We start from the raw sequence: 24887 nt of genomic DNA, 5'->3' as shown, positions 1-24887 counted from the left end.
CTGCTTCATCCTGAGATGATATCTGCGCAAGACACGGTCCAGTGTTGATAAGCTGACCCTATCAATATTTTGAAACATGTCATTGTTTTCTATTATTTTTCTCTGTATTTGCCATAATGTTATGGCATTGTTTTCTAGGACCATGTTGAGGATTTCAGTTTCCTGTTCAGGAGACAGAAGACGTTCCCGACCACCTCATGTTGGGAATCTTTCAGTTCTGCCAAACAAATAGTAAAATAATGTGAATACAAAGTAGGTATACATTTCCTTAATACTGGAAACATACTTTACAGTATTTTTACTGTCCAACAAATCCATCCACAGGCAATACTACTACTATTCACGTTGAATACTGATTATATTGATATGCAGTACTGCCATTTTCTAGTGAGAGAAGATTTCTTACCAGTTCTCAGTTCGGAAAGTCCAGATGATGGATGCTACAATGTACCTGCTCAAATTTGGCTTCACTCTTTGCCCAGCCTTAGATCATGGTTGACCACATGATCAACCAAAGTGGCTTGGATCTCATCAGAGATTACGGTCCTTGGTCGTCCTCGTCCCCGTCCTCCTCCCCTTACTGTATAATCTCGCTCCTCTGGCTCTGTCTCTGTTTCGAATGTTGGCATCCATTTCTCCAAAACAGAAAAGCTCACCTGTTGCTCTTTTATGCTAAAGCTCTGATTGCTGATTGTAAAACTGTGTGATGGGTGTTTGCCCTTGTGATGAGTCAGTGTGCATATTTGAATAGCAGTGTGCTCCTTGTGAAAACAAGATATTTTCTGCATGAAAATTGTGCCAACAGCAGAGAATTGTGTGCAATATTTTGAAAATAGTGTTTTTTAGATTTGCAATTTGAGTGCAAAGCAGGAATTGCACTTGTAGTTTAGCAGAAATGGTTAAGGGGGTTGGTGAATTGGTTACATGTTGTGGTCATTGTGTCTCAAGTACCAGAAAATGTGTGTAAACAATTGAGAAAAACTAATAATTTTGACATATAGTCTGTATTTTTAACTGTGATATAATGTTCTAAAATTAGCTACATTATTCTAAAGTGTCTTATAATAATCAATATTATTCAAAAATAATGTTTATTTAACTTGTTTGTGTGTTTCATTTTGGGATTTCTTTTACCAGAACAGGGCCAACGTCCATGTTTAATCTTTTTTTCTCAGATTTTCTGCATGAAAATAAATATTTTTGAAAACTGTAACAACAGAAATACACTGTGATTATGGACTACAATAACATCATGGGGTTGAAATTTTAAAAAGTATAATTATTCAATGAGTGCCCTATAAAGGTTTAATTGTACCCAACCATCTAGGATAGAGTTATTCTTTATCTGCTCTGATGGAAACTAGTTCAGGCGCTTTAAGAATCTGATAAAATCCTTTCCCAAAGGCCTTCCAGATGAAGTATTTCAAACATGTGTGACAAGTAAGAAACCCCAGAGTTAACCCAGGAATCACCAAGATTATCTCAGACTCACGTAACCCAGAGGTAACTAGAGAGAGAACATTTAGGTCACTAACAGAGATGTATGGATAAATAGATAAATGGATTGAGTAATGGATGGATTTTTTTTGTTGCCGTGCCCAAATTTTTTTTGTCACATCTCTTGTTTTGTGTTTTGGCACTATTTACTATTTCATTCATTGTAAAGTTTTCACTTTGAAAAATAGCACTCATGCATGTTTTCAGCTGAGGAACATGTGTGTGTGTGTGTGTATGTGTGTGTGTGTGTGTGTGTGTGTGTGTGTGTGTGTGTGTGTGTGTGTGTGTGTATGTGTGTGTGTGTGTGTGTGTGTGTGTGTGTGTGTGTGTGTGTGTGTGTTCTCAAGCTTGAAGCAACAACCTAAATAAACCAACAAAACGATTTTATTCCCAGCGTAAATGTGAGTATTCAGGTCTTCAAAATTCTCAACCTGGCTGCAGAAACACTATAATGCCAAACAACAGAGCTTATGAAACAGCGGAACATTTTGAACAAAGAACAACAAGAGTTCAAATCTCTGCTGCCTGCAGGGCAGTCAGTGTGCTCACGAACACTTTTGACAATTATTTTCAGGGGAATATGTCACTGTCTGAGAGCTTTCTGAACATCAAAGTCAGCCTCTCTGAAGACAAGTTAGATAACTTCAAAGTCTTGTGACTGCTTTGCCAAGAGGTGCTTTTCCTTTGTTTTGCTCGGCTAACTTGTTTTGCTCTCCATTGTGTAGAAGATGATAAGAACTGTGAGGGCAAGTTGCATCATCAAACTGCTCCTTTGTAATTTACTGTTCAAGGACACAATGGTCACTGAGAACGACGGGTTGGTATACGAGCGAGAACACTCCCACCAACGCATACCTTAAAGCAAGTGCATTTTTTTATTCACTAATACCCATGAAATAAAATGCACTAATGATGAAATTTCCACTGACTGGCTAAACGGTACATTCAACTGGCGGCACATTCCTTTGTACTTGAAAATTTGTCCAAGATAATCCAGTGTTTCAAATCTCACATTTACGTTTGTTCGGAGTGGTCCTGACCACCATCCGAGCATTTCAGAGTCATTTTCAGTGTCAAGGTGCCTACGTTACGGTAAACTTCCATATCTTTAAGTGTGTTAGAAGGGGCTGACCAAAAATTGGCATTATCCTCCTGTCGTGTAGAACGGTCTTAAGACCTGATCTCTAGGGCTTGGAACTCCTCCATCTTCTGCACGTCTTTGCGGGCAGCTCTGTGACCCCTCACACTCACTATTGGACACTCCTATAGATAAACCTTACATATACAAGTGAGTGCACAAACACAGGGGCTCACATGGCTCTCTCACAAGGATGGACTGAGGCATTTTCAACACATCACCTGTGTGGTGGCTGTGGTTGGCACTAAATGCACAAAGAATTATTACTGTGTGCTTCTCAGCAAAAATTGTTACTTTTGTATATCCTGATGTTGTTGGCGCAGTGATATTTTGGTCTTGTTGTATATTTGTGTTTCCCCTTCTCTCTCTCTCTCTCTCTCTCTCTTTCTGCAGGTCTAGAAGCAGATTCTTGTTCATCATTTATTGTTTATTTATTCTTCCTTCTCTCTCTTCCTTTCTGTCTCTGTGTTTGTTGGGATTTTTATCAACCGAAAATATTCCTAATAAAGTTTTGGTATCAGGAATGGTCTTATAGCAGAAGCTTTTATGCTCCACATGTGAGAATAAAACTGTAAAGCTTGTCTTCAGAATTCAGACATCAATTCTGACAGACAGGACACAGTAAAAAAAAAAAAAAAAGACCAGATCAAACCATCTGTTTTTATGGAAAACACTAAAACAAAACCAGCTTTAATTGTTCGATGTGGTCGGACTTCAGAAAACTTGAAAAACATCTCTCAGGTCTCCATCTCCATGATGTTCTGGATCCTCGTCACATTCCATTCTACAATCTACACCCAAGATTGCACCACACCCTGGTTCCCTTTGTTGCATGACTCTTGGACCACATAAGAACCTGGAAGATTTCACCAGAACTTTTGGCTAAAATATTTAATGAGATTTTCAAATGGCCGGGTGGAGCTTGTGAAGACCCCATGGGTCCAACTCAGCTTCAGTAAATATTAAACTGCAACACAGTATAACAATGGCAATATTACACCACCTAAAACTAAAAAAGAAACCCTTCCCAAAAGGTTCAAAGTCTGATACGCCAAATAAAGACCACACTTATGGAATGCTGGGTTGAATTTTTCCCTCTAGTATGGTGCGGCTGATTCACCTTGCATACGACTCCATCTGTCCAGCTCAATGGCAAGTCCTGCTTTGAACATTGCTTTCTTCATCCCTTGGCCTTGCCAAGATCCGGTAAAGATCTCCTAAGTTCTGGCAGGTGTGTGGTGAGGTCTTTCTCTGGTGTGAACAAAGAGATGACACTGAAAGAGAAATGTGCTTAAACACTGTTTATAACCACCTGGTAGGTCTACAACATTTAAAAGAAAGCTTCAGCTGCTGCCTCATTAAAAGTGATCATCTGTTGTACAGCCTTCATTTCCCTCAGCATGAAAGCAGAAACAAAAGGCTGATACGTGCAAGCCTCCCTAATTGGTAAGGCAACATGCAGTATAGGTTTCATTCTGCACCTAGAATACCTGCTGCATTTTTGCTGGGTCTCTGGTGACATCATTATTTGAGTGTTGCTGCTGCATTAATTGGAATTACTTTCTCTGAAGATCAGTGTCTGTCACAGAGCAGGCTGGCCTCCAGCCTATTCAGGGAGTGCAATCTCTGTTTGTGATGTACGGAATGAAACAGATCAATAAAACAGGAAGACCAGTGCTTGTAAAAACAGCTTCTTTCAATCAAATTATGGAAGAATATTTATTTGTCATTTAAACAGAGGTGGAAATAGTACTAAAATGTTGTACTTAAGTACAAGTATAATTACTTTCATGAAATTTTACTCAATTACAAGTAAAATTACCTGCCTCAAATTGTACTCAAGTAAAAGTAAAAAGTAGTTTATATCAAATGTAGTCAGAGTAAAAGTTACTTAGTTATTTTTTTTGACTGTGCAAGGACGGGCTCTTCTGAATAGTTAAAAAAGACAATGGGGTATAAATCTCAAAGTGGCCGTTTTTTTTTTAATTAAATGAACAAATATGCATATTGAAGTACAAAGGCAGTTACACTGCAAACTAGTAACATAAATTAGGTTATAGTCACAAGCCCATGACTTTTCCCTGAATGACCCCCCCCCCCCCCCCCCCCCCCTCCAGGCAGATCCTGATAGGCCTACCCAATCTCTCAGCCTCTCCAGTAGCAGGTGATGGTCAACAGTGTCAAAGGCTGCAGTCTGGTCCAGCAGGACCAGAACAGAACAGTCCCCTGCATCACTGTGAGTCAGAAGGTCATTAGAGATCCTAAAAAGAGCTGTTTCAGTAGAATGAGCTCTACAAAAACCTGACTGGAAGCTATCATAGATGTTATGTTCATCAAGAGCAGCTGTGAGTTGTTTAGCCACAACCTTTTCCAAGATCTTGGAGATGAACGGAAGTTTAGAGATGGGTCTGAAGCTGCTATGGAGAGAGGGGTCGAGACTCGGTTTTTTAAGAAGCAGGTGGATTACAGCGTTCTTAAAGTAAGCAGGGACCTGACCAGAAACCAGAGAAGCATTAATTATAGAGAGCACGCTGGGACCGATGGACTGAAAAGCACTTTTAAACAAAGATGAGGGTAAGATGTGATGACTGTTGCTTGACTTGCTCCGCCCCAGCCTCTGCCATCTGGTGAAGATGTCTTCTCATATTGATCAAACCTGTTGAATGACAAATACATAACACATATGTAATATATCTGGTAATTACGTTTTGATAGAAAATGCAACAAGAATTGTTTATAGTAATACATACCTTACAAATACTATAATTTGTGTCAACAGACTCGTATAATTGAACTTTAATTATGTTGACAGGATTGAAATGAATAAGAAACAGATTAAGGTATGATATTAAATTATAAAATATTACCTGCTTCAATGATATCGTGCCTCTCAGTCCAGGTGGTCTTGAACTTTGGAAGAAGGATTGCAGCAGCAGTCAGCTCAGGGTCTTCCATCATCTCACCAAAGTGCTTTTGGACACCATCCTGAATGGCTCTGAAGAGTGGCAGACACATCTTGGAGACAGTCTCCAGTCTGCTGAGTTTTTCTTTTAGCTGGAAGATCACTTGAGGGGCAGGACTAGGAAGCTCAAAAATGACCAATCAGAAAAAAGAAGGAAATCCCAACTGTACCACGACGCGATAGATTTCTAGTTGTAGTAAAAAAAAAAAGTGTCTGGCAATGGTGCAAACATCTTTTATTTTTTAGAAGAAATGCTTTTAGTGCTTCTACTTGTGGTTTTAAAGACATCTGTGTCATTTAGAACAGAGGAAAGAGCCACAGTGAACTCCACCACTGTCTTCGTTGTTTATGAGAAATTGAGCATCGCCGTGTATGACGTGAATTAAACAGGAGTCTGGCAGGCCAGGCTGTCTTTCTCGTACCATTAGCGCCTATTTTCTTTTCCTACCCATCATTCATTGCACTGTAAGGTCACTGAACACATGCTTCACACTAAGATGTTCAACTCACCTGTTGACCGCTCAGACATCTCTTCATTCCTTCTCACAAGCTTTGATCTTCTTAGGCGATCCTCCAGTCTTCCGAGTAGTTAGTTAGTGTTTCTTATCCTTTCCTTCATACCCCGTAACACTCTCGTAACTTAAGCACTCAGTTCTTCTGGTGCGCGCCTTCAGCGTCCGCAGCACTTCGATGTTTGAGTCTAACCAGTATAGACATATATACATAGACACTTCATTAAGCGCTGGATCACTCTCGAGTGCGTTAAGACACTTCTACATATGTATATGTTTATACTCTCGTCTCTTCTCTGTGGTGTCTGAGTCTGAATCCAGTGCGAACCGTGCCGACAGTATTTTGCAATGTTGTTTTTTTTAACTCGGTAACGGATAAGATAAAAAATGTAGCGAAATACAATACTTACAAAAAACAATACTTAAGTTAAAGTAAAATTACAGATTTTAAAAACTACTTAAAAAGTATAAATGCACAAAAAATCTACTCAATTACAGTAACACAAGTAAATGTAATTCGTTACTTTCCACCTCTGCATTTAACAGATTAAAATAGTGTTGCTCCCTGCTGTCGGATTTCATCAATAGAGCAACAGAAGGCTGCTTTCATTGAGTTAGAACAATTCCACAACAAGGCAGGAACTTTGATGAAACACAAAACAAACTAAAAAGAATGTCTCATCTTCTGCTGCGATGAAAACAGATTGAGTTATAATTAACTGGGAAACAGGGATGTCTTTAGTCACATATGTGGGTAATCTTTATTCAGATCCTATCATTCACCAACGTTTTCACTTCTTCAATGATTATTGTGAAGCTAAGTAAACCAAGCTCTTTGGTTCAGGATGAGGCGGCTTTTCTTCTGGGGTGCTGCTCTGCTGTAACAGTAGCAAGATGAACAGGAGCTTCTGAAAGCCCAGAGGTTGCACAATTTAAACCATCTCCTTCCTCGGGGTTTCCACACTGGTAAATGTGGAAATGAAGTAAGAGTGAATGTGTGTTGCTTTAAGGTGGATCAGGTGGGACCTGTTCCCAAATTTATGAGGATGATGATCTCAGACAAGATACAATCTTAGTAGTATTGGACATCTATTCACTTACATGATATTTCAATCCTAATCATTCATTTGTTAGAAAAAGGAGTTGGTAGAGTATGCATTATTGAACACTACCCCATAACTTATCATTTACTAAAGAAAAGTTGTTTTACTTTACTTTACAAATGCAAAACAATCCAAAATACAAATAAACCAAAAATGAATAAATAAATAAACAAAATAATTTCTTTCAACTAATCCCGATATCTCTAAATAGATGTAAAAGTTGTGTTTCTGTAAAAACAAAACAAAACAAAAAAACATCATAATTTATTTAAACTAAATTAAAGGTATAATTTTATCCCCTACTAGAAAAATGTATTTTTTCAATTTGTAAAAGCAAAACACAAACAAAACAAAATAAAAAAGTGACAAATAAAAACCAAGCAGAACAAGCAACACACCATCATTGTTTTCAGCTAAATAACAGGTGAAAAATGCTAAATAATCTAATTTCTAACAAAGAAAGAGGAAAAAATGGCACACCTATTTTTACTTTAATTACCCCCTGACTCTGTTCTTTGTCCTTATATGCATATTTTTTACTCTGGTTTTTGTGTCTTATTTTAAACTGATTAAGATAAATTAAAGTTATTTAAATTACAGAAACAAAGAAGACAGAGTAGTGTAATATTAAGAGAGAATTAATAAAATGAGTATCAACATTTACATGTCTGCCATGAATTTCATGGTTTAGATAAAAAGATAGTTGACTTACTTGTTTTGTTTTTCAGAATTATGCCAACAACTGTAACAAAAATAACTCCTGAAACAGATTTTTGCTGTTTGTTTCCCGATGTGCACAAATTACAAATATTAGTTTATCACGTCGACTGCTAACTAAAGATGCTGCATGAAGAGAAAGCTGTGAACATGGTAAATAGGCTACAACAGAAATTCTGCACCCATATAATTGATGATTTTCTATTTTAGAACATGTTGATCACAACTCCGTTAACCCAACGTCCCACTCTGAGGAGAGGTGAAGTGTCAAGTTTAAGGATATTTTGATGGTTTTGTTGTAAAAGCCATGAAGGATTTTCTTGTGATTGCTTCAGACTGACCCAGTTTTAGTGACAAATTTCCAAATGCAGGGATATAAATTCACAGCTGCAAACTGCTGCGGTTCCAAGACCGAAGGCGTCTGGCCAGAAACATGATAAATATATAATTATAATTACTATAAAAATGAGTTTGCAAACTGTCTCCAAGCCTTTTTTACATTCCTCACACATGCCGTGGGTTCTGGCACTCCACAGAAAGCATGCAGATGAATTAAAGTATAGCAGTGAGGTCACACAAGTAAAACAACCCGTATGTGATGGTGTCAAGTAAGATAAGAGTCTGCTTCTTCTCAAACGCATTAAAACAATAGATTCAGTGTTAAAAATAGAGGAGGCTGAAACACCAAGAATCTTCAGAAACAGCAGAGCTGCTGAAGGTGACCTCTGTAAGCCTAGTGTCACAATACTGAAGACAGATTAGTTTATTCTGTTTAAAGATGTAATAAACCCAAATAAAGATGAATAAAACTCAAACAGCAGTTTGTGTTAGTTTCAGGACTCATTAAGAAATGAACTGGCATCTTTTTGTTTATTTTTGCCTTAGTAAATTCTTATTGTATATAACTGGATCACTTTGAGAACCAAGACAGCCGAGCACATTGCTCCTGTTCTTATATCTCTACACTCGTTACCAGTACGGCTGAGCAATATGGCCTAAAATCAGTATCACTGTAGTTTGAGGATTTCATCTCGATAACGATAAATGGACGATAACTACAGGTTTGTGCAACAAACAAACAAACAAAAAAAAAAAAGTCCACCAGATGGGGCTGTCAAGTGTATTAAATTGAGTCAAGTTGTCATGTGACTCAAGGTAGTACAGCTTCTTAAAGCGGCATGAACGGGGCTAACCAACATCCAGCTTTTCAATTTTTTTAGTATTGAATTTCTTGAGAAGGGAAAAACGATGTTGATTAGAGGCAGAAATTTTGACAATGACCCATTTTCGATATATCGCCCAGCCCTAACCCTTCATTAAAAGTGCTTCTACTAGTTTATAAATCACTCAATGGCATCGGACCAAAATACATGTTGGATCTTCTTCCAGTATGTTTGCCCAGCAGGCTCTAAGATCCTTAGGAAACAGTCAGCTGGTAGAATGGAGTCAGCTTCCTCAAATGTGCCCCAAATATAGTAACTTTTAAATCTAATTTAGAAACGTCCATGTATTCATCAGCCTTCAAATAAATGTTTCTTCCACTGCACATTCTGCACTGTAACTACTCACCCTAAAACTTTGCCCTATATCTGATTCTTAATTCTGAATTGAAATTGTGTATTTAATTAGATCTAAGTTTATTTGTGTCTTAATTGACGCTTTCACCTAGATTTTTCTGTTCTTGCTCTTGGAAAGCTCTTTGCCTCTGTGTATGAAATGTGCAATACAAGTAAAGCTGCCTTTTCTTATCTATCTGTTTATTAATTTTACTTATAGCCTTGAGTCAGGATGTGAAAGGCCATACATGGGCGTACTGGGTACATGACTTATTTTTTTCTATTGCATTTGGATGACTGTGATGTGATGTTCGGGTCCTTGAAGACCACTCTCCTGTAAGTTTGGATGATCCTCTGTTCCAACACATCTGACTAAATCTATAGGTGATTTCCAGGCTTCTGCAGAACTTGAGACCCTGTCAGGGAGGAAATTAATCCACCAAATCAAGTGTTGAAGAAGGGAAACACCTAAAACATGCAGGATACTGCATCATGCTTCAGGTTAAATCTGCCTAGTTTGTTTCTGTATTCATTTATTTGAGCAGCCCTGCCAGCTCGTTTTATTCATTATTAAAGTGTTAGTTCTTATTAAACCTGCATTTGTCATGTTTGCCTTCTGGGTCCTCACCTCCACCACATTCTGACATAACAGAATAACAAAAAACAAACTATGAGTTGAATTTTAGGAGGTAAATGATAGTCTTAGTTTATTTTGACTTTTTAATTCAAAGGTTTATATTCAAGCATCTGTTTGGATGATTAATGAAAATAAACTCTTGGGTGAAACAAGACTTTGTTCACTGAAAAATTGTAATTAATAATTTCTTGATTGAAATCTCAGTATTCTGTGTATAATTTATTGCACTACCATGGAAACTATACACTCTAAAAATAAATTGATTATTTTACTTAGCTAAGTTATGTCAACTGGTTAAATGTTAAGTGTGATATACAAATCTTTATTACCCTTTACACCCAAGCAACAAGGTTAAGATGACACAACTAAATTGAATACTTCATTAGGGTGTGCAGGGGCGGATTTAGGACTGAAGAAGATCCGGGGCTTAACACGTGCACACACACACACACACACACACACACACACACACACACACACACACACACACACACACACACACACACACGTGACACACACTAGTCAACATCATATATGTCTTGTACCGCATAATTTTTAATCTGAAGCTACATATTAAGCATTTTCAGGGCAGAGTATTGTTCCTGTGAGTGTTTAGTGTGAGATGATAGTAAATATTCCCTTTCTTTCTCCAGCAACTTTACCTGATAGTAAGCTAATGTAACCGGATTACAGGATACAATAAGATAATTAAAAGAAAAAATAAACAAATGGGCCAATAATTAGGTTCGGGGAGAATTGGAGGTTGTTTAAGAATGACTGGAGTCACGGGTATAGCATGAAACGGTTTATATACTAAATTTTAATAATAATGGGAAATATAACACATAAAGATAACACACAAAAACAGATGAAAACAATCGACAATAGTAAAATGCTCGGTATGAGATTTGATCATATGAGTCACAAGTCAGCCGGCGTCAAGTCAAATCCCCACGCTTGGGGTGAAAGTCAGAGTCCGGTGGTGCGATTTTTTCCTACCGCACCGTTGAGATTGTTCACAGAAGAGAGCAGTCTGCTCTTCAGTTACCTGAGATGTCCTGGTTCGTTCAGTGGTTAAGGCTCGCCATCTCCCTCGTCAGGAAGAAATCCAGTTCTCGTTCCAAGTGAGTGATCATAGGAGTCGGGATCAAACCCAAGGAAAAAAAAAAAACCCAGCCAACGCGCTCCAACGGTTCCCTCCTACAGAGGATTGGTTCACTCTGTCGTCTCCACACAAATCGCGTTGGTTCCAAGTTCCTAGCTCTTATTAGAAGGAGTCAAGTCCGCCTCTCCCTCTATCTATGCGGCACCCAAATCAGGGTTCTTCACGGCCTCGACCGTTGTTTTTTTTTCTCTCTCTCTCTCTCTCTAACCGCTCAGTCTTTGCTTTCTGTATCTGCGTGCTGCACAGCCGTTTGTCTCTCCTCTCGCTCAGCTGCGTCGCACGGTTTTATTTCGCGGAGGCGGGACTTATTTCTCTCAGCCAATGAAATTTCAGATTCCCACCTGGACCAATAGTATACAGCTTTCCTCTTCTGTTTCTGTTAGTGATGTTCAAGATTCTTGTTTTAACCGATGTTTAATATTAAACTCGTTATTTTAGTTATTCACCCTTCCAATAATTCATTATGAAATTATCTATTAGTTAATTAGATATCTATTAATTAGTATTGTTAATTTCCTTAATTTATATTTTATATTTTATCTAAATTGAGGATGGATCATATTAGTAAGCCAATTAGTTAATACCTCATTAAGGTTCTAGCTTCTGGGTTACATCCTCCCCCATTAAATATCATGCACGTCCCTGTGCATTGTTTCTACGGGGTACACAACTTCTTGAGTAAGAGAGTCAATAAAAGCTTTATTAAGTCCTTGGAAAAGGGACCTAACTACGGTCACTAGTGGATTGCCCAATTGAGAGTAAGTTAGTCTTTGAGGAGGCTGACTACTTCGTTCAGATCTCCTGACATACATCTCTGGTTGCACAGTATCATGCTCATCCGTTTCGGTTTGATTCTCAACTGAGACAGGACGAAGTGAGCTCTCTGTTTCCGACAGAGCTGATGAGCTATTCTCTAAGACTTTGGTCTTTTCAGATGTATGTGTCTGATCGTGTATGATGGGTTCAAAACTTACATCACGTTGCTGCGACTTTAGGACACCATCCAATTGAGGTAGGTTTGTGTTAGTTTCATCCCCCGTTTCTACGTCAGGTAAGTATACTTCGTTTTTTTTCGTTTTTTCAGGTAAGTATGTTGCTGCTTCTTTCACTCTTTCAGGTAAGAATGTCGCAGTTTCACTCATTCTGTCAGGTAAGAATGTTTCGGTGTTGATGCCTTTGTCAAGTAAGGACAATTCAGCATTTTCATTACCAGCTAAGGTTGGTTCCTTGCGATCCCCTGTGTGTAAGGATAGTGTGTTTTGTTGTTGAATATTATTTACCGGTCCTGAATCTGCTATGAGTTCCCTATTTGGCAAGGTGACCGCTATTTGATAGGATGGTCGGTTTAGCACTTGTGGAAGATCAGAGTAATAAAACTCATCTACCTCTTCGTCAAGTGGCTCATCTGGGTCAGGTTCTAAGGCTGAACTCTGTCTTGTATGAGGTCTGCTAGGTTTCGTAACGCGTTCTGTTTCATTTTCTAATGAAGAGAGAAAACCACAAGGCAGTAAAAGATCTCTGTGGAGTGTTCTGTTGGGTCCTTCTCCGTTCTCTGGTTTTACAGTGTATACTGGCAAGTTTTCCATCTGTTTGAGAACTATATACACTGTTTGCTCCCATTTGTCTGCTAATTTATGCTTTTCTCTTAAGCGAAGATTTCGGACTAAAACACGATCTCCCACACCTAGTGTGGACTCACGAATGTTTCTGTCGAACCGTTCTTTGTTCTTCCTCGCTGTTTTTTGAGAGTTTTTTATGACAATGTCATAACTCTGTTCCAGATGACTCTTCAGTTCTTTAACATACTGAGAATGAGTTATAGAGGGCTTGTTCAAATGCGGTAACCCAAAGGCAATATCTATAGGCAACCGAGGCTGCCTACCGAACATTAGCTCGTAGGGAGAGTATCCCGTCACGTCATTTTTTGTACAATTGTACGAGTGAGTAAGTGGTTTTACAAAATCGCGCCAGTGATGTTTCTCAGTGGCTTGTAAAGTTCCCAACATGCTGAGTAATGTACGATTGTACCGTTCAACGGGGTTGCCACGAGGGTGATAAGGGCTCGTTCTGACTTTACGGATACCAAGTAAAGAACAAAGTTCCTTGATTGTACGTGATTCGAAATCCCGTCCCTGATCACTATGAAGACGCTCAGGAAACCCGTAGTGGACTAAAAAATGTTCCCACAGGTTCTTCGCGACGGTGGTGGCTTTCTGATCTTTGGTTGGGATGGACACTGCATACTTTGTAAAATGGTCTGTAATCACTAAGACATCTTTAGTGTTCTTACTGTCTGGTTCTATGGAGAGAAAATCCATGCAAACTAACTCCATAGGTCTGGTGGTGGTAATACTCACCATTGGAGCAGCTTTGTCAGGGAGGGCCTTCCGACGGATACATCTTTCGCAAGTTTTAACTTTGATTTCGATATCACTAGCCATTCTTGGCCAGTAAAAACGGGACCGAATGAGATCTGTCGTACGTTCAACCCCAAGATGCCCCATATCATCATGTAGGCTTTGCATGACTGTTGAACGTAATGAATCAGGCAAGACTAACTGCAATGATGTCTCTGGTCCTAATTGGCGTCTCCGGTACAGTAAATCATTTTGAAACTCAAACCGTTTCCACTCTCTCAAAAGGTTAAGAACCACCGGGGGTTCTGCAATAGTATCAGTTGGCGGTTTATTGTCAGTCATAAGCAGCTGAATGACTCGGCCAATGGTTGGATCTTTCCTCTGCAAGGAGACAAGGTCAGCATGGTTATACTTGGGCACAGCAAAGAAACTGTCACTATTGTCTTCCAACTGGAATAGGTCTGGAATGGCCGCTGCAGACATGGCAAGTGACTGAACTAAACCACAAGGAGAATCAGTCTCATCCAAGACCATGTGCTTTTGGCATGTTGCCTTCACTGCTTCGGCTTGAAGTTGAAGCTCGACTTCTTTGACAGAGGATAAAAGATGAGATCGGAACTCATCTAGTCGTTGGCATTCCTCAGTGAATTTTGAGTTGTCTTCAGGTTTATCATGCAGCCTCCTAGACAGGCCATCCGCGTCAACGTTCTGTGTACCTGCACGGTATCTGATGTCAAAATTATAGGTGGACAACGCAGCTAGCCAACGATAGCTCGTTGCATCGAGTTTTGCCGTTGTTAAGAGGTAAGTTAACGGATTATTATCAGTAATGACAGTGAATGTGTTCCCATACAAATAGTCATGAAACTTATCTGTTATGGCCCACTTTAAGGCTAGAAACTCCAACTTGTGCGCAGGGTACCTAGTTTCACTAGAGCTTAAACCGCGACTTGCATAAGCGATTACCTGTGTGACACCGTTTTGCACTTGGTATAGCGCTGCACCGAGTCCGGTCGTACTAGCATCTGTGTGTACTAGATATGGGAGTTTTGCGTCAGCGTAGCCAAGAACTGGCGAAGTGGTAAGTTCTTCAATAATAGTTTGAAAGGACTTCTCACAGTCTTGGCTCCAACGATTCCCAAAGGGTTCTTTGGGGTTCAAGTACTTTGATCTACATGGTGGTGTTTTAAAGTTTTTCCGTTTGGGTGGATAACCAGCCGTGAGAGATGTTAGTGGCTTGACAATATTTGAGTAATCTTTAACGAAGCGTCGGTAATAACCGGTAAATCCTAAGAAAGATTGGAGTTCCTTCAAAGTCTGAGGCTTCGGCCATGTTTTGAGTGCTTCCACCTTATCTGGATCGGTTTTTATGCCATCTCGAGATACTATATGTCCAAGATAACGCACAGATGTCTGGAAAAAACGACACTTATCTGGTGATAGCTTGAGTCCGTATTCTCTAAGCCGTTCAAGAACGTGAGAAAGTCTGGTTTCGTGTTCTTCCAAGGAGTTGGAAAAGACGATCAAGTCGTCTAGGAAAACTAACACTTCCTTCAGATTAATGTCCTTCATACACTTTTCCATAACCCGTTGGAAAGTGCTTGGAGCATTTGTTATTCCTTGTGGCATACGGTTAAATTCATAAAACCCAAACGGGCAAACAAAAGCAGTTTTAGGTTTATCCTTTTCACACATCTCTATTTGATAGTAACCTGACTTGAGGTCCATCACAGAAAACCACTGTGATCCAGCGAGAGCAGAAAATGACTCCTCCAAGTTAGGCAGGGCATATGCGTCGCGAATGGTTTGCAGATTAAGCTTTCTATAGTCTATACATAGACGTACCTCACCATTCTTTTTCCGAACTACCACTATTGGTGAGGCAAATGGAGACTCCGACTCTCTTATTATACCGGTTTCCAAGAGGGCTTCCAAATGTTTTCTCACGGCTTCATAATCATGTGGATGGATCGGCCGAGATTTCTGTTTGAATGGGGTCTCGTCTTTTAAGTTGATGTGATGTCTTATCTGTTGTGTATGACCAAAATCAAGATCGTGGTGCGAAAACACATCGGAGTAAGTGTTAAGTTTGTTGGTGATCCTCCCTTTCCATTCTTCGGACAAGGGCGAAGTACCGAAGTCAAAACTGAGAGGAGGGTTTGAAGGTGAAGTCTGTTGCTGCGAACTACACGCCGCAAGTACTTTCTGATCACTTTTGTCAGGTTCTGGATATGGCATAACACGATCGGCTTTAACTAACTCAGCGATCACACAGTTAGTGGGTAATGTGATGTCATGGTTAGTTTCGTTTCTTAGTACAACAGGTACTTTGTATGGACCATGTGAAGGTAAGGAAATGAGGCAACAGTCTACAATTATACCCCCTGGTAGAGAACCATTGGTGGGTTGTTCAATGAGTGCATAAGGCTCATGCTTGTTTTGGCTGGGTTGCATAAACCCTTCTAGTAACAGTTTTTTATTTGCAGGGAGAACTTCTTGGGTTCTCCCTCGAAGCTTCACCACACCAACTCGTCCATCTTTGCTTTGTTTTTTTCTGACTGCTAAGGCTTTTAGCACGTGTTGGTACCCATAAGAGAGTGCCTTGGAATCAGGTAAGTTATTGGCAGACAATTGCTCATACAAAGGATCGAGTGTGTTTGTGCCAATGAGTAGTGGTGTATCAGAGTTTGAGCTTATATCCGGAACCACTAACGCAAGGGTAGGTAACTCAAGTCCAGACTGATCGAGCTCTTTTGGAAATGTGACACTTATCTCTATGTATCCTAAATAAGGAACTGCTTGACCGTTTGCGCCCTCGACTTCTAACAGATTACTGATGGGTTTAATTGAGAGGTCAGGTAAGTGTTCTTGGTAAAAAGAATTGGCAATGGTGGTTACCTGGGACCCTGAATCCAGTAAACAATTACATTCAACACTGTTAACTGAGACTGTAGCTGTGCATCGCCCACCCACTAATCTTTTGGGAAGTTTTGGCACTGAATGAGCATGAACTGGCTTGCAAAAAAGTCTCTCTGTCCTTTCCTTAGAGGGACTTGGTTCTACTTTAGCACCTATCTGTCCCACGATAGGAGCTTCTACCGGTTTAAAGGAGGAGACTGAGCAATTGGCTTTGACATCTCCCACTCGCGCTGCTTCTGTCTAAGAGCAAGTCTTTTAGTTGCAACTAGTGCTGGATTTGGCTCGTTGCTACAGCTAGAAGCTATGTGCCCATCTTCTCCGCACTTAAAACAGTATCCAGGCTTTGGTCTGGGCACCACTGCTGTTATCTGCTGAATCTGTTTGGGCTCATCTGGAATTTTAGTCCCCACACGGGGTTTTGACTCTTTTTGAGTTTTCTTTGCCTTTTTATCTGTGTTGTTAACCTTAAGCTGTGCAATTTGGCTCCTGAGCTCAGCGATTTGTTTGCGTAAGTCATCACAGTTATCATCTATTTCCAGTTCACAAGTGTTTTTACTCTGAGAGCATGTTGTTTGCACATTTGAATACACTCTAGTTCGTTGTGCCCCTAAGTGTTGTTTCATGCGTGCTGCTTTAGTAGCCTGTTTGTCTTCTTCAGTGCGCAGTTTGAGGAGAAGTGCTGTAAAATGAGGCGGGTTGTCTTTCTTTTGTTCGAGTTGCAGGTTTGAAATCAGCGAGCTGTCCCAACAGCCTCTGCAAAACTGCTTGAGCAGCTGCTGGTCGGCGTCACTGGAGGAAATTCCATTCCTCTGAATAACTAGGTTTAACAAGGTGTATAACCTCTGAAAGTAATCGGAAGGTTTTTCACCACTGTCCTGGTTTGTGTTTAAGAAGCGAGCAAAGAGCTCGTCGCCGTCTTCGACAGCTGCGTAAGCTGAATCGAGATGTTCAAGGTACGTTTCCGGGTCGGATTTTGGACTAAGAGCTTTAACGATGCTCGCTGCTGGGGCTGACAGACTCTCCACGATTCTTCGTACAATTTGGGACTTGGTGAGTGAAGGATCATTTATGCATAACACTACACTACTACGCCAAGTATCATAGTCAGTTTCAAAAGAAGGGTGTGGAACTCGCCCTGAGAACGGTTTTAGTCTGTATTGTGAAGTAGGCGGAGGGATAACCTCACTGCTTTTAACAATGTGTTCCACAATAACTCGCTGAACCTCAGGTGTGTTTAAAAGATTTGGTGGAATGCAAGGGTTTTGTTTTCCAGTCTCTGTAGGTGGACAATTGTCCTTTGAGTTGTTCATATAGTTAACTTCTGGTGTTAAAGGCAGGGAATATGTAACTTGGTCACTATGGAGCATTGGCTCTGGTTCAGTGACTGGTTCAGATGCATGGGTATCCCTTCCTAAAGATTCCCCAATTTTTGCCAGTTCCTCCATTAGAAGGTCTTTAAATGATTGATTGCTACGCGCAGCTATGTCCCTGAGCTCTGACAGATAGGCATCAGTGGCAGATGTGCTAGTTTCTAGACTGTACGCGCTGGCTAGGTCTTGAATATGAAAGAAAACATCTGGGTTCCTAGTACAAGGTTTGTCATAGGGTAAACATTGTTTCTTTAATTCCTTAACAGTGGCTTCATGTTGAAACTCCACAATAATCTGATCACAGTTTGGTAACTTAATGCGCCTGTTAACTGGTCCGAATCCTTCCATAAACCCAAAGACTTCGTTATCAAGGTCTGTATCAGTTAACCCACTGATTAAAACAGCATTTGAAACTTTGACCTTTTCTGTTTTCACAACTTCCATTTTAAAACACTCAAAAGTACCAATAATGCCAAAATGGCAAACCACTGTGACCTCCAGGCACTCTTATGATGTCAGTCAATGGTTAGCTAAGGTAACAACTCTACAATTCTCCTGGCTGGCTCGCCAAGTTTTATGTAACCGGATTACAGGATACAATAAGATAATTAAAAGAAAAAATAAACAAATGGGCCAATAATTAGGTTCGGGGAGAATTGGAGGTTGTTTAAGAATGACTGGAGTCACGGGTATAGCATGAAACGGTTTATATACTAAATTTTAATAATAATGGGAAATATAACACATAAAGATAACACACAAAAACAGATGAAAACAATCGACAATAGTAAAATGCTCGGTATGAGAATTGATTATATGAGTCACAAGTCAGCCGGCGTCAAGTCAAATCCCCACGCTTGGGGTGAAAGTCAGAGTCCGGTGGTGCGATTTTTTCCTACCGCACCGTTGAGATTGTTCACAGAAGAGAGCAGTCTGCTCTTCAGTTACTTGAGATGTCCTGGTTCGTTCAGTGGTTAAGGCTCGCCATCTCCCTCGTCAGGAAGAAATCCAGTTCTCGTTCCAAGTGAGTGATCATAGGAGTCGGGATCAAACCCAAGGAAAAAAAAAACCCAGCCAACGTGCTCCAACGGTTCCCTCCTACAGAGGATTGGTTCACTCTGTCGTCTCCACACAAATCGCGTTGGTTCCAAGTTCCTAGCTCTTATTAGAAGGAGTCAAGTCCGCCTCTCCCTCTATCTATGCGGCACCCAAATCAGGGTTCTTCACGGCCTCGACCGTTGTTTTTTTTTTCTCTCTCTCTCTCTCTCTAACCGCTCAGTCTTTGCTTTCTGTATCTGCGTGCTGCACAGCCGTTTGTCTCTCCTCTCGCTCAGCTGCGTCGCACGGTTTTATTTCGCGGAGGCGGGACTTATTTCTCTCAGCCAATGAAATTTCAGATTCCCACCTGGACCAATAGTATACAGCTTTCCTCTTCTGTTTCTGTTAGTGATGTTCAAGATTCTTGTTTTAACCGATGTTTAATATTAAACTCGTTATTTTAGTTATTCACCCTTCCAATAATTCATTATGAAATTATCTATTAGTTAATTAGATATCTATTAATTAGTATTGTTAATTTCCTTAATTTATATTTTATATTTTATCTAAATTGAGGATGGATCATATTAGTAAGCCAATTAGTTAATACCTCATTAAGGTTCTAGCTTCTGGGTTACACTAACTTTAGGCAAACCAGCAGCACAACAAATATTTTCAAATAAGACTCACAAACCTGAGTCAACACCAGTCTCAAAGCTGGGGTTCTGTCACTGTACTTTTGGTCTAAAAACATCCTTATGTCCATCTACGCTCATGCGTTTCAGGCAGAGACTGTAGAAGAAGCCGGCTGCTGAAGGGCTTCTTCTTCAGTGGTGAAGACTCCGACAGGCTGTATACAAACTACTGCCAGCTGCTCCCTCTCTGTTGGACTTTGGTACTGCACGTTACTTCCATGTTTTAGATCTGGGGCTTTTCATAAAACATTTGGGGCTTGAGCCCCAGTAGCCGGGCCTAACGCCACCCCTGAGGGTGTGTATGACATCATGCTTCTTGTTATCTCACCGGTATCTTTTAAAACTTTTATTAGTCTGCAGTCATCGCTACAGCATTTTCAACTAGGACCCTCCTGTTTCTAACGATGATAGAACACTAAAAGCTAAAGAGGAGTCTATGAGTTAGAAGTGAATCACGCAGACAAACTACACAGGTCAGATCGCAAAAAGCCACTGACAGGATGAGATAATCCACGGCTCCAATGTTGAAGTAATTTGATAGCAGACTGCTGACAGCGAGACAGAATCAAGACTTGACAGCTTCACTCTGCAACCATCCTGTTTCTGCAGAACATCACTAGCATGTTTTATGTTTTCACCACTTACAACGTAAGCCTTTAGACATGAGAAGCCTCTTTAGTAAAGCCAAGAACAGGAGCACCGTTTGAATCTTCAGAGGGAGCTGGTTTCTTATTCTTTACAAGCAGACATAATGCATTTTTTAATGCTGTGGATGGGAACACTCCTACAAGTTTGTCACGCTGCTGTTTACACAAACAACTGGGCGGTTAAAGTCAGAGGAGACAAGGAGAGTGTGGACAGGATAGCAGAGAAATATGGATTTATCAACATGGGTCAGGTGAGTGTGTTGGATCATGAGAAACAGTTTTGTTTTCGACTTAAGTCAATAGAAAAGTGTGGGTATTCATGCTAAATACTGCCTCGCAGGCAATCATCAATACCGTTTCATCAAAGAAAGAATTATTCCTAAAGCTATTTTGTAATAATGTATTAAAATATAGTAGTTTAAATATTTTGGGAAAACCATAAAATGTTCATTTTCCATATAGAAAATGTTCCAATTAATAGTGAAGACTTAAACTTTGCTTCACGGTAAACAAAATCCAGAACAAAACTTAGTAAATTGGTTCTTCACTTTAAAATAAAATTATACAAATGTTGCAAAACCTAAATTAAATATTTAGTTCTGTGATCTGCTTTCATTTTTTCTATTTTCTCTTGTCGGTGGAAATATCAAGATAAAAGGAATTTCCTAATGCTGAACTGTGTGTGGGTCTTTAAGCACAACATAAAAAATAAAACATGAATTGGGCACTTAAACGCTCCAGAAATAAATTCTTTAACTACATTGTGGTTCTGTTCAAGGTAGCAAGATCTTAAATAAAACAGTGATAAAGTTCACTGTTTTATTCACTGAATGATCCCATCAATAATTAAAGAATACAGATAAATAAACCGTGCTCATAAAACTCATCTACTCTCGTGGGCTAGTTACTGTAATGAAACTTTCAGGTCTGCTGCGGAAAAAAATGAACAAGAAGCCCAATTAAAATGAAAAAAAGCTTCTTTAAACTAAGGTAAAAAAAATCTGTCGATTTTACTACGGAGTCACCAGGGAATAAATCAAGGCCATTATTTTTTCTCCTCTGTCAGAAAAATGGCTTTTTAAAAAATAAACATAAATTGCTTAGTTTTAAGAAAAATAAAACCTGTCAACATGGTGGCACAATTATCCACATGTGCAAAATGAGGACTCACACTCTTCTGACAACACAAGCAGCGGTTTGGTCCTGCAGCTCAGGTTGCCATCACCTGAAATACTATCACAGGTGTACGGTAACCATGAATGAAAGACACCAACAGCTGTTTTAAATATTTATTATCTCATATTGCAGAAGGAACTTCTCTATATGTTTTTTGCAGTAATATTAATTATAAATTATAGGATTTATGTGCATTTCCCAGATCACAGGCCTGAAGAGTTACTACAGCTTCCACCACCATGACACGGCAAATCGTTCCACTGCCAGCAACAAAGAAGTGACTAATCACATCGCTAAGGAGGCCAAGGTATAGTAATGCGATGCGAGTCAAGATGCAGGACTCTGCTGAAATATTAATGAGTAGCATATTTTTTGTGGGGTGTACAAGAACAAGCTTTCATTCCTAACGATGGAGAGGATTTCTGCTTGTGCTGTAAGCTTGAGGCGGCAAATATTTAACAAACTGCTACTTAGCACACTAAAAAACAGAACATGCACCCACAGATTACCTGTAATTACTCTGATGAGACAAAAAAAGTACATTTTAATCCTGATTTTGAATCAAACTGGAGAACTCTGAGAACTCGAGCTGAACTAATTCCACTGACACAAATTGTTGGTTACTGCTGCTCAGAAATAACGAGCAAGAAAACAGAAAAAAAAAACATTGCTTATTGATTGTAAGTTGCTTTGGGGGAAAAAAGCACACATAGCACATAAATTCTCTTAGATATTATCTCTGGCTTGCAAAAAGTGTCAGAAAATTGAAAGTCGACCAATCGCGATCACTACTGATTTGACATATTTAGCCAGCATTTTAAACAAAACAATAAATAGAACCTGGTTTTAAAGGGGACGTATAATATTTTTTAAAGTTATCATATTTATGTTTATTTATTTGGCAACGTACAATTTTTTACCTGTAGGGCCTGTTGTTTCATGTTTCTGAATGAACGTTTGATGTTACAAAAATAATAAATACATGTACAAAATGAAAGTTTCATGTTACAAAATGAGAAATACATGTGCAAATGGAGAATTACATTTTCCAAAACTAAAGTTAGATGTAAGTTACAAAATGAAAGTTTCATGTTTCTGAATGAATGTTTGATGTTACAAAATGAGTAGTAAATGTACAAAATCAAAGCTTGATTTTACAAAATAAAAAAATACATGTACAAAATGAAAAGTTCCTGTTACAAAACAAGAAATACATGTACGAATTGAGAATTACAAGTTAGAAAACTAAAGTTACAAGTTACGAATCCAAAGTTACATGTCATGAAACATGTTCCAAGTTACAAAACTTGGTACAAGTTACATTGAATGTTGTTCCAATCCTAGCTCCACATTTCTCCTTCATATTTGTTAGATTTACATAAACACTAGCCTGGGAAGTGCTCAGCATAAATGAGTACACCCCCTTTAAAAAGTACAAATTTAATCAGTAGTTCAATGAACAAAATAACAATTTCCAGAATTTTCGCAAGGCTGGGTTTTATTGAACACTTGTTTAATTCCATAACATAAAATTAAGGTCAATAATATAACTTAGATCACAAAATCTTCTGTTTTACTAAACTTGGTTGAAGCAAAAATGAACAAAAATGACTACATCTAGTATTTTTATGACCACAGTGATTTTCAAGGACAGCACCGAGTCTTCTAGGTATGGAATGAACAAGTTGGCATCACATTGCAACATCTATCTTTTTCCATTCTTCAAGAAGAACCTCTTTTAGAGCCTGGATGCTGGATGGAGAGTTGTGCTCAACTTGCTGCTTCAGAATTCACCACAGGTGTTCCATTGTGTTCAGATCAGGAGACATACTTGGTCTTTCAATGACCATCACCCTGTTCTTCTTCAGAAATGCAACAGTAGCTTTAGATGTGTGTTTTGGATCATTGTTGTGTTGGAAAAGTGCACGATGACCAAGAGCACGGAGTGATGGCAGTATCCTCTCCTTCAGTACAGAGCAGTCCATTGTTGAGTTCATGCAGCTCCCCAACACCAGCAGCACTCATGCATCCCCACATGACACCGTCACCTCCATGCTTCACTGTAGGCACCGTGCATTTCTCTTTGAAATCTTCACCTTTACGCCACCATACACGTTTGAAACCATTTGGTCCTAAAACAGTGATGTTTGTCTTATCACTCCTGTTCATAGCGTCCCAGTAGTTTTCATCCCTTTCAGCATTGGGTCCTAAAAAAACCCTATGCATGCTTTATTGTGCATATGCTTTAGGAGAGGCTTCCCTCATGGACGACACCCATGCATGCCATTGCTCCGCAGTGTGTGCAGTTTGATGTCACGGAAAATGGTCACTTCCGTTTGGCTTCCTACCGCTTTAGATAACTGCAGTGAACTTGCATGGCGATTTTCTTTAACTTCTCATCAAAAGACACTTCTGAGAAGATGCTAACTCCGGTGAATGTCTGGTCACGACACATTAAAACATCTCATTCATGGGGCAGGATTAATGGTTTTTCTGTCTCTGCATGCTATTGGACAACATTGACATACTCACCATTACGGATGTCAGCCAAAGGGGCAGTCAGCCAAGACGCAAATACATCGTTTTTCTAAATAAAGGACTTAAGTACCTCTATCTGCTCTTGACTCAAAGAAAAGCCCAAATCTAAATATTCCAGAGTTGATGCCAAAGCCATTTCAAAAGAGCTGTCATCAATCTTAGTTTTGCTTTGTCGCATCATTCCACCCACCAATCCTATAGATCACTGTGATTGGCAAGCCCCAGGACTGGCCTTGCCTGCCGAGGCTCTAATGGAGCGTGGCTAGACCGACATGCAGAGCAAGATCATTTTGTTTCAGTGACTGTGTGTCTAGATTTCCAAGCTCCATTTATTAAAATAATTTCCCTTTGTCAAATGTCTGATGTGTTTCTTCTAAGGTGGAATGGCTCCAGCAGCAGGTGGTCCAGAAGAGAACAAAGAGGATGTTTAGGAGGAGTCAGATCCATGCTGCTGATATCACCACCAGAGACGATCAGTCTAACAGCACCCGGACCGAGCCCTTCAGTGGTGCCTTGTGGAACAGCCTGTGGTACCTTGTACGTCGTTTCTTATAATTGCAAAAATTAAACGGTCTGGATTATAAAGAAACTCACAATTTCACATTTAGCTCCTCGTTTTCCAGGAACATTTTCTACAAATGTTAAGAAAATAAAATATTTTTGTCTGAATGTTTAAAGATGAATCCAAATTGCCTAAGTAATCCCTACATTTCAGAATCAAGTCTGAATATGTTGTACATAAATATTGTAATATATACATAAATGTAGAAGATTTAAGCTCCATTCAAGCTAGTGTAACATATTAGTGGCCCTCCAAAATAAAAGCATGGTAAAGAGATCTCCTGGATTGGGTCCATTTA

At 39.5% G+C, this 24887-nt stretch overlaps 2 protein-coding genes across 2 annotated transcripts in view; one reads left to right on the top strand and one right to left on the bottom strand.

Annotated features, from left to right (window-relative positions):
- Window positions 1–24887, bottom strand: part of LOC107373312 (homeodomain-interacting protein kinase 4-like) — a 745746-nt gene that overhangs the window by 234935 nt on the left and 485924 nt on the right. The gene's annotated exons all lie outside the window — the stretch shown is intronic.
- Window positions 20321–24887, top strand: part of pcsk5a (proprotein convertase subtilisin/kexin type 5a) — a 40360-nt gene continuing 35793 nt past the window's right edge. Inside the window, exons 1-3 of the mRNA XM_070552396.1 lie at window positions 20321–20564; window positions 21692–21796; window positions 24406–24564. Of these exons, the coding sequence (XP_070408497.1) occupies window positions 20418–20564; window positions 21692–21796; window positions 24406–24564 (411 nt within the window). The 5' untranslated portion in view covers window positions 20321–20417. The remainder of the gene's footprint in view (window positions 20565–21691; window positions 21797–24405; window positions 24565–24887) is intronic.

The sequence above is a fragment of the Nothobranchius furzeri genome, chromosome 6, assembly GCF_043380555.1.
Source record: "Nothobranchius furzeri strain GRZ-AD chromosome 6, NfurGRZ-RIMD1, whole genome shotgun sequence".
Lineage (NCBI taxonomy): Eukaryota > Metazoa > Chordata > Actinopteri > Cyprinodontiformes > Nothobranchiidae > Nothobranchius > Nothobranchius furzeri.
This window is presented reverse-complemented; position numbering and strand designations above follow the sequence as displayed.